General features: G+C 42.2%; 1 protein-coding gene across 1 annotated transcript in view; it reads right to left on the minus strand.

Annotated features, from left to right (window-relative positions):
* Nucleotides 1–8441, minus strand: part of LOC139029013 (voltage-dependent L-type calcium channel subunit beta-2-like) — a 95785-nt gene extending 87344 nt beyond the window's left edge. The window contains exons 1-2 of the mRNA XM_070447751.1: nucleotides 7888–8441; nucleotides 5623–5715 (exon numbers count right to left, since the gene is read on the minus strand). Coding sequence (XP_070303852.1) covers nucleotides 5623–5715; nucleotides 7888–7965 — 171 coding nt within the window. The 5' untranslated portion in view covers nucleotides 7966–8441. The remainder of the gene's footprint in view (nucleotides 1–5622; nucleotides 5716–7887) is intronic.
* Between the last annotated feature and the right edge of the window lie 4033 nt (nucleotides 8442–12474).

A 12474-nucleotide genomic window follows, 5' to 3' on the forward strand; every position in this document is an offset into this window, starting at 1 on the left:
AGGGCCTGTTTTGAATGAACTGTTCGCTGCCAGACATGGCTCTGCTGATGTAGCTGTGGTAAGGTGTTGGGACTGCTGTTGGGACTCTGCTGTTGGGACAGCTTTATGTAGGCCCTAACAGTTTGTGGGCACCGTTTGTCACCATTTTAGTGCAATTAATGTATTGTTTAGGGTTGTGTTGTGTAGTGGCTTTTCTGCCATGCATCCCACATTTTTTGTTTGTTTGCCCCACCAAGACATAAATGCTAAAATGGCCGCTGCCTATTCATATAACTTCAACTCTAAGGATAGGTCAAACATGCATGCAAACACTGACTGACAGTCATTAGCTCATAGTCATGATGGATATATAACTCTCCTTATTTCTTACCACCTGATGGCAGTCTTGCTGTTCTGTGCCGGTAGCTTAAACTGTCAGAGGAGCCAAGTGAAATGACGTGCTACCGTAAACCGGCTTGCAGCAGCCAGCCCATCCGTCCTTCCCTAAGCCATTTATTTAGTATTCATGTGCATTTAAAATAAATGGTTATTCTGTTATTATGATAAAAACATAAACACTGCATATGTAACCAACAAGAAGCATCATGCTCGAGTCAGTTGTCTTTGGCTCATAGATCACAAAAAATAAGTACAGTTGGAGACTTTGGTACATTCTCTCCACATTTGGTGTATCCCTAAACATTGTCAGCGGGGCTCAGGTCTATAAGGTTGTCAGTGGCCTGAACAGAGGTGACTAGGTTACTCCATGCCCTGTCTGTGTCCCTGGTATCCATTACCTAAAACCCCCTAGGGTTGCCAGATCTGATAAGGAAAATAGCCAATACGTCGCTTACGTAACCCCTTCCCCCCATTAATGGGAGAAAACATAATCTGGCGGATGAAAAGAAAAGAAAAAAGTCTGTAATCAAGATAACGAAAAAGGGGTTTCCTGCGACCACACCACACCCTGCCTTTTAGACACCCCACCACCACTACCTCCACTCCTATCCGTATGGAAAGAGGATCAGCATCCCAAATGGCATCCTATTCCCTACTTACATAGTGCACAAAGTATTACCAGGGCCCATAGGGTGCATCATAGTGCACTATATAGGGCACTTTGTAGGTTATAGGATGAAATTTGGGACGCATCCTGAGAATCATTCCATTTTGGACGGACAAAGGGCCTAAAATCTCAAACAAATTAGACTGCGATGCCCTTCAAGCTTTTATCCCTGTGATTATACAGTATCAGTTACCATCCCCTCAATGACATTCAGCTCGGTTCCACTTTATTTATGTAGTCCATAACGCAGTTTAGTCCTATAGAAACTACTCCTTCTTCCCCCAGAGTTGGGCTGTGAGTTAAAGCAGATAGTGACCACACCACTACTACTCCCACTGCTGACTGAGTGATCCAGACCGCCACTGCTCTCCACTTCCTCCATCCTATACTGTAAACCCCATGGGCAGTAAGAGTCACAGGGCACCTCTTTCTTTCTTTCTTTGCCCTCTCGCTCTTCTCTCTCTGTCTCACACTGTCAATTCAATTCAATTCAAAAGGGGCTTTATTGGCATGGCAAACATATGTTTACCAATAATATATACACTAGATGACTGACAGGGGCACTGTTTTGAAGCCAACGCGCCTCCATGTTGGTACTCCTCCTCCGTTGTAAAATAGATTTTTGAAGCTATAGAAATGCATTTATTAATGTCTACATTCATTTTGCCACGTTTGTTCTATTACAGACGCCTTAATGTATACGTTTAAATTATATGTGAGCTAAACATAACATTTGTTAATATATAAAATGTTACTGTCCCCACTACAACAACAAAAAACTGTAATACGTGTAATTTAGTCCTTGAAACATTTAATTGAAATACTGTAGAATTCCATTTATTCTGAAGAGCTCAAATATGGCCAACCGGTGGCTTCAAAGCCTCTTATTGGCCAATACATAGCATCGGAAATCTAGTTTTTATATGCATCATTGATTGTTTACATTGCCAAAGCAGGTGAAATAAACAAACAAAATTGAGAAGAAACAAAAAAACTACAATAAAAAAAAACGATTTGAAATTAACAGGAAACATTGAACTCAAAAAGATAAAGACATTTGAAATGTTATTTTATCAGCGGTGTAAAGTGGTTGAACAACGTGCAAATAGTTGAAGTACGAATAGCAAGGAAATATAAACAAAACCGATAAATATTGGTGGTAATTACAATGTTGTTTGTGCTCCATGATTGCCCTTTTCTCTGTCTCTCTTCTCTCATTTCGCCCACTCTCTCTGTCTGCCCTCTCTCTGTGTAAAAAATGTGTCAAGGAATACTGTTCTTATAGAAGCAGTTTGACTGCAAGAACGAGAGTTGAGAGCGGTAATGGATCGATCGTACAGTAACCAGGATGAGCCTCCGATGTACTGAACACTCGCCCACGTGAATGCTGGGATTGAGTCACCATTGCAACAGGTGTGGTGTTGAGGGAGATGGGAGAAGAGTAGAAGGCACTCAACCAACTCAACCAAAGTCAGACAAGTCGCAACCCAAAATAATATGAGCATTTGGAAGGAATAGGAGAGACTCCCCACTTGGCACACAATGGTTGAATCAACGTTGTTTTAGAGCTTAATAGATAAAAATCCATATCGCAATAAATTGACCAATGTTTTTGGCTCTAGACACATTTTTCTCCAGCGTCAAGTAAGACAACTGAAATGGTAAATAAGCTACACTGAAATTTTCCATACGCACAAAAAGCGTATTTCTCCAAAATGTTGTGCACAAATGTATTTAGATCTCTGATAGTGAGCATTTCTCCTTTGCCAAGATAATGCATCCACCTGAAAGGTGTGGCATATCAAGAAGCTGATTAAACAGGTACACCTTGTGCTGTGGATAATAAAAGGCCACTCTAAAATGTGCAGTTTTGTCACACAACACTATGCCACAGATGTCTCATGTTTTGAGGGAGCATGCAATTGGCATGCTGACTGCAAGAATGTCTAACAGAGCTGTTGCCAGAGAACTGAATGTTCATTTCTCTACCATAAGCTGCCTCCAACGTTGTTTTAGTGAATTTGGCAGTATGTCCAAGCGGCCTCACAACCGCAGACCACGTGTAACCACGCCTGCCCAGGACCACCACATCCGGCTTATTCATCTGTGGGATCGTCTAAGACCAGCCACTCGGACAGCTGATGAAACTGAGGAGTATTTCTGTCTGTTATAGAGCCCTTTTGTGAGGAAAAACAAATTTTGATTGGCTGGGCCTGGCTCCCAAGTGCCCTCCCAGGCCCACCAATGGCTGCGCCCCTGCCCAGTCATGTGAAATCCATAGATTAGGGCCTAATGAATTTATTTCAATTGACTGATTTCCTTAAATGAACTGTAACTCAGTAAAATCATTGAAATTGTTGCATGTTGCACTTATATTTTTGTTCATAATAGATGAAAACAGTACTGGTTGATTACTTTTTTCAAATCCAATGTATTTTCCACGTCAGGGCCAGTTCCAGGCATAAGTGACAAAAGCAGGGGTCGCTTAGGATACACTAGGTGCAATTTAGAAGTTTGTTTGAGAATCAGCAGTTTTTCTCTTGTTATGTCTGTCACTGACAGTCCCTCAATTAGCCATGTCAGCTAACAATTTTTTGATTGGTAGTTAGTCTAGCCAGCTTACTAAACTTGTAGTAATCATGGCCGAATACCGACTGGGCACGTTGCCTTGGCCTCCAGGTGGCCCCCCATGACTTTGAGAGTCATTCTCACTCAGATATCATATTTATATGGCATAAATCACAAAATGTACCTCAAACTATTATTATAGTCTTAAAAAGATATCTAATTTCAATATGTATACATTTGGGGCTGAACATGGTGAGAGTCCTGATAACAAAGAGGGAAGATGATTAGACAATTAAAAAAATGTCGGAGAAGATTAAAAAGGAACTTGACAGCTTGATGAATAGGCTAGTGAAACAACACATTTTCCTCCTCATATTTGAAACCTAGTTCCCAGTATGGTGTTAGTTTAAAGTTTTAAACACTGCAGCCTCATACTTGTGTGAGAAGTGAAAATAATCATGTCCAACAAGATGGAGAGAGTGAGGAGGAGGGAAAGAAGGTCAGCTTAACCACTGTTATGATAAAACAATTCAAAACTGTGTATTTATGTTAGTTCCTAACAGAGTTCCTGGAATGGCTGCTATTCCCGGGGTCCTCTTCCAGCAAACATCTCAAAGGGGATACTGTGTCTGCTCTTCGCTTTGCCCGTCCGATCTTGTTAGAACCTTTCTGGATTTTTTTTATTTCTCTCTCTACTTTCCTCTCACTCCCCATCCTACTTGCTACATCATGTCTGGGTATCTCTCTCAGTAGGGTTGTGTCTCAGATGTACTGCAGTTGCTTGTCTGACCCCTCTTACTGAGCAACATTCCTGTCTCTCTCTTTTTTTTTTTTCTCTCTCCTACTTTTCTTTCTTCTTCCCTATCGTAATTTCCACTTAGATCCTGGTATCTCCTGCAGTGTTGTGTCTCAGATGTAAGTTACTGTAGTTTCTCTCCGTCTAATTGAGTTTAGCCACGATGACTGAGAGATGTTAAAGGGGGTGGGCCTAATGAGCCTGTTGGAATACCCAGGGGGACTGTGGGAATGGACGTGTGACAGCTTCACAGGACCAGTCTTCCGGGGGGGTCGAGGGGGAAGGGCATGACATATCACTGCCGAGAAGACCTTCATCACCACCCCCTAATCTACCCAGCAGGTCCTCACTGATCAGCTGTCAGTGCAATATAAACACATGGAAAAAGCAAATGCGAACATCTCGTAGCCTCAATTCAAACACCTTTACTGTCTGAGAGAAAGGAGGCGGCAATTCCACAACGTGCCATATTGGTCCGATCCACTTCGATTGGCGACAACGAGGAGGCGATCTTAATCTCCTCCAAAAAAGGCAGAAATATTTCGGCAGAGGCGCCTGTCCTTAACCCGGTCTCTCCCACTCTGTCCCTGCGGGTCCGCTGCTCAACAAAGACCAGACACGGTGAGTGCTTCACATACACACTGTGTAGCTCAGAGGGTCTGCTTTATAACAGGCCACAGTGTCAGCAGCCACTCTCAAGCTGACTGCAAAGCTAAAGAGCCGCCTGCAGTTCACAGAGACCATTAACACACTGAACCCAAGCTATGTTTATAACGGGGGCTTTCATTGCAACATGCGTTGATTTATATCAATGACTTTGCATTTTTTGCTCTTACGCCAGTCTGAACATCCTGGCTATGTATAAACCATAGAAATGGAATGTTCTAATTGCAGTATATGCTGTAAACCTCCAGTGCAGACATGATGTGATAAGTGTCCGATGAACGGTTATTGAATCATATATGCTTTGAGATATCATCACATTCATTCCATTAAGGTTACACTCACGGCCCCATCTCTAACACAGTCACAGTCAGATCCCTCTCACACCACACACTCTCACTTCAGCTCAGATTCTCACTGCCCACAATTGAAATCCCTGCCTTTACCGAAAAGCATAGACCCCCAAGATACCCAGGTGGTAAACGCCTTGTAAATGGAATGTGTCTTCCCTTTAGATAAGCCGAACACAATGTGCTACTGCTTCCCTTACCTGTCGCACAAAGCTGTTGGTTGTTGTATCTGAAGAGGTGCTGCCGTCTGATCCTTTGAATCTGCCTTTTCTCCGTGCTCCTTTTCCATGTGACTTCGGCAGAAGGAGAAAACAGACAAATAACACGAAAGGACCATTATCAGCAGGTAACACCGTGCTATGAGCAAAGATTCGGGTGATGTTGAGACTGGTGTTTTGCGGGTACTATTTAATGAAGCAGCAAGTTGAGGACTTGTGAGGCATCTGTTTCTCAAACTAGACACTCTAATGTACTTGTCCTATTGCCCAGTTGTGCACCGGGGCCTCCCACTTCTCTTTCTATTCTGGTTAGAGCCAGTTTGCGCTGTTCTGTGAATGGAGTAGTATACAGCGTTGTATGAGATCTTCAGTTTCTTGGCAATTTCTCGCATGGAATAGCCTTTATTTCTCAGAACAAGAATAGACTAACAAGTTTCAGAAGAAAGTTATTTGTTTCTGGCCATTTTGAGCCTGTAATCGAACCCACAAATGCTGATGCTCCAGATATTCAACTAGTTTGAAGAAGGCCAGTTTTATTGCTTCTTTAATCAGAACAACAGTTTCAGCTGTGCTAACATAATTGCAAAAGGGTTTTCTAATGATCAATTAGCCTTTTAAAATGATAAACTTGGATTAGCTAACACAACGTGCCATTGGAACACATGAGTGATGGTTGCTGATTATGGGCCCCTTTACACCTATGTAGATATTCCATAAAAAATCTGTCGTTTCCAGCTACAATAGTCATTTACAACATTAACAATGTCTACACTGTATTTCTGATCAATTTTATGTTATTTTAATGGACAAAAAATGTGCTTTTCTTTCAAAAACAAGGACATTTCTAAGTCACCCCAAACGTTTGAACAATAGTTTACATATTACCTCAATTACCTCGACTAACCTGTGCCCCTGCACATTGACTCTGTACCGGTTCCCCCTGTATATAGCCTCGCTACTGTTATTTTACTGTTGCTCCTTAATTATTTGTTATGTTTATTTTTTACTTATAGATTTTTTACTTAACACTTATTTTTCTTAAAACTGCATTGTTGGTTAAGGGCTTGTAAGTTAGCATTTCACTGTTGTATTCGGGACATCTCACAAATACATTTTGATTTGATTTGACTTATCGGGAATATACCGTGCTGTATTACAGGGATGAGGTGCTCATGTTGCTAGTARCAACTGAAAAACACCCAACCATCCCAAAGCTGCTTTTTTTTTCATTCTCACCCATTCCCACAGGACATGTAAAGGATGAATATAAAAATAAAACTATTATGTTGGTTACTTAGAAACCGGGTATGTATGTCTATTTACTCGAAAATACCMATTTTGCTGTAGGCACTCAATACGCAGCGATGTTAGGCAATGCTGAATGCCATTTATAGTGCATATATTTGCTACCTTTTTTTAAGAGTAGTASTCATTGAAAATTATGAATTGAATTCATTACATTCATAAAGAGACAGGCAAGTAGAAATAGTGCAGCTTCCAGTAGGCTACTTCCAGTAATTTGCTCATTGTACCACTGACCTGGTCAAGACCATCTATTTACTTAATCCAAGCATGGCTGGGAGACAAACCTCAGTTTAGCTGTGGATCAACACCAACCCCTAGGCTAGTGTAGCGGACTAAACGGCAMTCCGTGGTGAAGGAAGTTTCTGATGAACTTCACCAACGGCATGGAGCCGAAACCAGGCTTTRTGGAATCTAGCTCCGACTACATCGATAGCCCAAAAAAATGTCAATTATGAAACGACCACTTTGTAACTATATTTGTCCTCTGTAGTCGCAGTGCGTTTCTTTTTTTTGTTTGCTGAAAGACATACTTTTTCAATAAACATTAATTAAATACCACCACTGACTGTTTCCTTGTTGAGATTCAATGAGATGGCACCTTAAGCAAACAGTCGGTGGTTGTCTTTGAATAATGTTTATTGAAAAAGTATGGGTTTCAGCAAAAACTAAATACAACTTGTCCAAATTACAGTTATAACTGTGTAACATGCCTGAAACAACTGTAACCTAGCTGTTTCACATCACAGAAAAACATTCGTCCTTATTAGCAGGTTATACCACCTGACGTAACGCAGACTCCACCAACTTCCGGTTGGAGTTTACTTTATGGCGTTACATTTGTCGCCAAGACGAGCGAAATGGAAATTARGTATTTGCTGCTATTTAATACCATACACATGCGGACTAGGCATAGAAATCACAAAATACAACAACTGTGCATACTTGCAGTCCAGGGTTTTCGAGCGAATCCATGTGTCTGTCCAAAAGTGAGTGCGTATTTTGCAAGTTATTATGGACCATTTGACATCCAACCGTCGGTCTTTCGTTGAGATAGAAAATACACCTTTTCAAGGGTCGGTGGTCATGCGTGACTCCCCGATCTCTTCAAAATGTAGAGCCGATTTTTGATTGACACGAAGTAATCTCCAAATTAATAGAATAGTTGTGTGAAAGAGACTTTGGTGGCGCAGAAGTGAAGTGACTCGCTCCTATTTTTCTCAGCCTCTGCTTTGCAGTCTTAAGTTTGAGTCGGACCACAATCGGAAAGGCTTGGGAAGGAGGAGCAGTTTGCGTAAAACGCTTTTTCCTAAAGGATTTGTTTCCTCCGCTTAGGTGCACAAATAAAATATGACTGCATGCCATTCAAAAGCTCAGTCCCTTTACCGAGTCTCTGCCCCTCCCACGTTATCTCACAGMCGTTTTTTCTCCAACTGATAATAGCTGCTGGAAGCAGGTAAATTCGCGCATATCCAGTAAAGGCACAGCCTATTCGTTGTCTCGAGCTACGGTAAGTATGACTAATCATAGCTGCTGGAGTTTTTAGTATAACAATAGTTCGTTTTATGATGGGGTTGAAACCAAAGGAGGAGTTTTATGATGGGGTTGAACCCAAAATGGGTTGATAGGTGTGTTTGTAGCCTAATTAATCTTGTTGACCAGACACTTCCKCCAATGGACAATTACACTGAACAAAAATGTAAATGATACATGTAAAGGATTGGTCTCATGTTTCATGAGCTGAAATAAAAGATCACAGAAATGTTCCATATGCACAAAAAGCTTATTTCTCTCAAATATTGTGCACAAATGTGTTTACATGTTAGTGAGCATTTCTCATTTGCCAAGATATTCCATCCTCCTAACAGGTGTGGCATATCAAGAAGTTGATTAAACAGCATGATCATTACACAGATGCACCTTGTGCTGGGGACAATAAAAGGAAACTCTAATATGTGCAGTTTTTGTCATCAAAACACAATGCCACAGATGTCTCAAGTTTTGAGGGAGCATGTAATTGCCATGCTGACTGCAGCAATGACTCCAGAACTGTTGGTAGATAATTTAATGTTAATTTCTCTACCATAAGCCGCCTCCAATGTCGTTTTAGAGAATTTGTTATTATGTCCAACCGGGCCTCACAACCGCAGACCACCCCTTACAAAAAATTATTGCCATTTTGAAACTGCAGTAAAAGTGCAGTAACTGCAGTCGACTGTGGAATTTTGGAAGTAGCAATTGCAGAATAACTGCACTCTAACTGCAGTTACACTGCAAAATTCCTGCTTAAAAAAATTGTTTTAGATGCAGTATTTGCAGAATAACTGCAGTGTACTGCAGTTGAACTGTAGCTATACTGCACTCTAACTGCAATCTTTTTTTCCGTAAGGGACGTACGTGTATGGCGTAGTGTGGGCGAGCGGTTTGCTGATGCCAACGTTGTGAACAGAGGGCCCTATGGTGACGATGGGGTTATGGTATGGGCAGGCATAAGCTACGGACAATGAACACAATTGAATWTTATCAATGGCAATTTTAATGCACAGAGATTCCATGCCAAGATCCGGAGGCCCATTGTCTTGTCATTCATCAGCCGCCATCACCTCATGTTTCAGCATGATAATGCACAGCCCCATGTTGYAAGAATCTGTACACAATTACTGGAAGCTGAAGATGTCCCAGTTCTTCCATGGCCTGCATACTCACCAAACATGTCACTCATTGAGCATGTTTGGGATGCTCTGGATCGACCTGTATGACAGCGTGCGTGTTCCAGTTGCCACCAATATCCAGCAACTTCACACAGCCATTGAAGAGGAGTGGGACAACATTCCACAGACCACAATCCAACAGCCTGATCAACTCTATGCGAGCGAGATGKGTCACTCTGCATGACGCAAATGGTGGTCACACTGACCAGATACTGACTGGTTTTCTGATCCACGCCACTGTGACCAGCAAATGCATATCTATATTCCCAGTCATGAAAAAATCCATAGTTTAGGGCCTAATTCATTTATCAGTAAAATCTTTGAAATTGTTGCATGTTGCATTTACATTTTTGTCAGTATAGCTTGGGGACAAGGTTCATTGCACCATCAGTGCCATTGAGGCCATCTCCATTTTGTAGTAGTCAATATTCTTCTTCTATGAGTTGGTAAACAAACTGAAAGGGTGCATACTGCCACCTGGAGTGTGTTGTTTGAACAGGTATAAAGTAGGGCTTGGCGATATATCGCGTTGTACAGATGGCTTCTTTACGTTTCTACCATTGTAGCTAGATGAAGTATGCCTACAGCTCCATCTAGTGGGCGCGTCGGGGACAACAGTAGTTGACAACTGCAGCATTGTAGCTTTTTTTTCACCTTTATTTAACCAGGTAGGCCAGTTGAGAACAAGTTCTCATTTACAACTGCGACCTGGCCAAAATAAAGCAAAGCAGTGCGACAAAAGCAACAACACAGAGTTACACATGGAATAAACAAACGTACAGTCAATAACACAATAGAAAAAAAGAAAAATCTATATACAGTGTGTGTAAATGTAGTAAGATTAGGGAGGTAAGGCAATAAATAGGCCATAGTGGCGAAATAATTACAATTTAGCATTAACACTGAGGGAGATATAAGTCTCCAGCTTCAGTGATTTTTGCAATTCGTTTCAGTCATTGGCAGCAGAGAACTGGTAGGAAAGGTGGCCAAAGGAGGAGTTGGCTTTGGGGATGACCGGTAAAATATACCTGCTGGAGCACKTGCTACGGCAGGTATATATATGTTGCTATGATGACCAGTGATGAGATGAGATAAGGCGGGGCTTTACCTAGCAAAGACTTATAGATGACCTGGAGCCAGTGGGATTGGCGACGAATGTGAAKTAAGGGCCAGCCAACGAGAGCATACAGGTCGCAGTGGTGGGTAGTACATGGGGCTTTGGTGACAAAACGATGGCACTGTGATAGACTACATCCAGTTTGTTGAGTAGGGTGTTGGAGGTTATTTTGTAAATGACMTCGCCGTAGTCAAGGATCGGTAGGATAGTCAGTTTTACGAGGATATATTTAGCAGCATGAGTGAAGGAGACTTTGTTGCAAAATAGGAAGCCGATTCTAGATTACATTTTGGATTGGAGATGCTTAATGTGAGTCTGGAAGGAGAGTTTACAGTCTAGCCAGAMACCTAGGTATTTGTAGTTGTCCACATATTCTAAGTCAGAACCGTCCAGAGTAGTGATGTTAGTCGGGCGGGAGGGTGTGGGCAGCAGTCGGTTGAAAAGCATGCATTTAGTTTTACTTGCATTTAAGAACAGTTGGAGGCCACGAAAGGAGTGTTGTATGGCATTGAAGCTCGTCTGGAGGTTTGTTAACAGTGTCCAAAGAAGRGCCAGAAGTATACAGAATGGTGTCGTTTRCGTAGAGGTGAACCATGAGAAATAGTTTCTCTATTTCTGAGAAATAGTTGGTGAACCATGCGAGGCAGTCATTTGAGAAACCAAGGCTGTTGAGTCTGCCGATAAGAATGCGGTGATTGACAGAGTCGAAAGCCTTGGCCAGGTCGATGAAGACGGCTGCACAGTACTGTCTTTTATCGATGGCGGTTATGATATCGTTTAGGACCTTGAGCGTGGCAGAGGTGCACCCATGACCAGCTTGGAAACCAGATTGCATAGCGGAGAAGGTACGGTGGGATTCAAAATGGTAGGTGATCTGTTTGTTAACTTGGCTTTYGAAGACTTTAGAAAGGGTCTAGAATGCCTCCCCCTTAGAAGAGGGGGATGACCGCGGCAGCTTTCCAATCTTTAGGGATCTCAGACGATACGAAAGAGTTTGAACAGGCTAGTAATAGGGATTGCAACAAGGGTCCAGATTGTCTTGTCCAGCTGATTTGTACGGGTCCAGATTTTCAGCTCTTTCAGAACATCAGCTATCTGGATTTGGGTGAAGGAGAAGCGGGAGGAGCTTTGGCAAGTTGCTGCGGGGGGTGCAGAGCTGTTGGCCGGGGTAGGGGTAGCCAGGTGGAAGGCATGGCCATCCGTAGAAAAATGCTGATTTGAAATTCTCGATTATCGTGGATTTATCGGTGGTGACAGTGTTTCCTAGCYTCAGTGCAGTGGGCAGCCGGGAAGAGGTGCTCTTATTCTCCATGGACTTTACAGTGTCCTAAAACTTTTGGGAATTTGTGCTACAGGATGCAGATTTCTGTTTGAAAAGCTAGCCTTTGCTTTCCTAACTGACTATGTATATTGGTTCCTAACTTCCCTGAAAAGTTGCATATCGCGGGGGCTATTCGATGCTAATGCAGTACGCGACAGGATGTTTTTGTGCTGGTCAAGGGCAGTCAAGTCTGGAGTGAACCAAGGGCTACATTTTTTGAATGGGGCATACTTATTTAAGATTTTGATGAAAGCACTTTTAAAGAATAACCAGGCATCCTCTACTGACGGGATGTGGTCAATATCCTTACAGGATATCTGGRCCAGCTCGCTGAAGTGTTTTAGGGAGTGTTTGACAGTGATGAGGGGTGGTGGTTTGACTGC

The sequence above is a fragment of the Salvelinus sp. IW2-2015 genome, linkage group LG17, assembly GCF_002910315.2.
Source record: "Salvelinus sp. IW2-2015 linkage group LG17, ASM291031v2, whole genome shotgun sequence".
NCBI lineage: Eukaryota > Metazoa > Chordata > Actinopteri > Salmoniformes > Salmonidae > Salvelinus > Salvelinus sp. IW2-2015.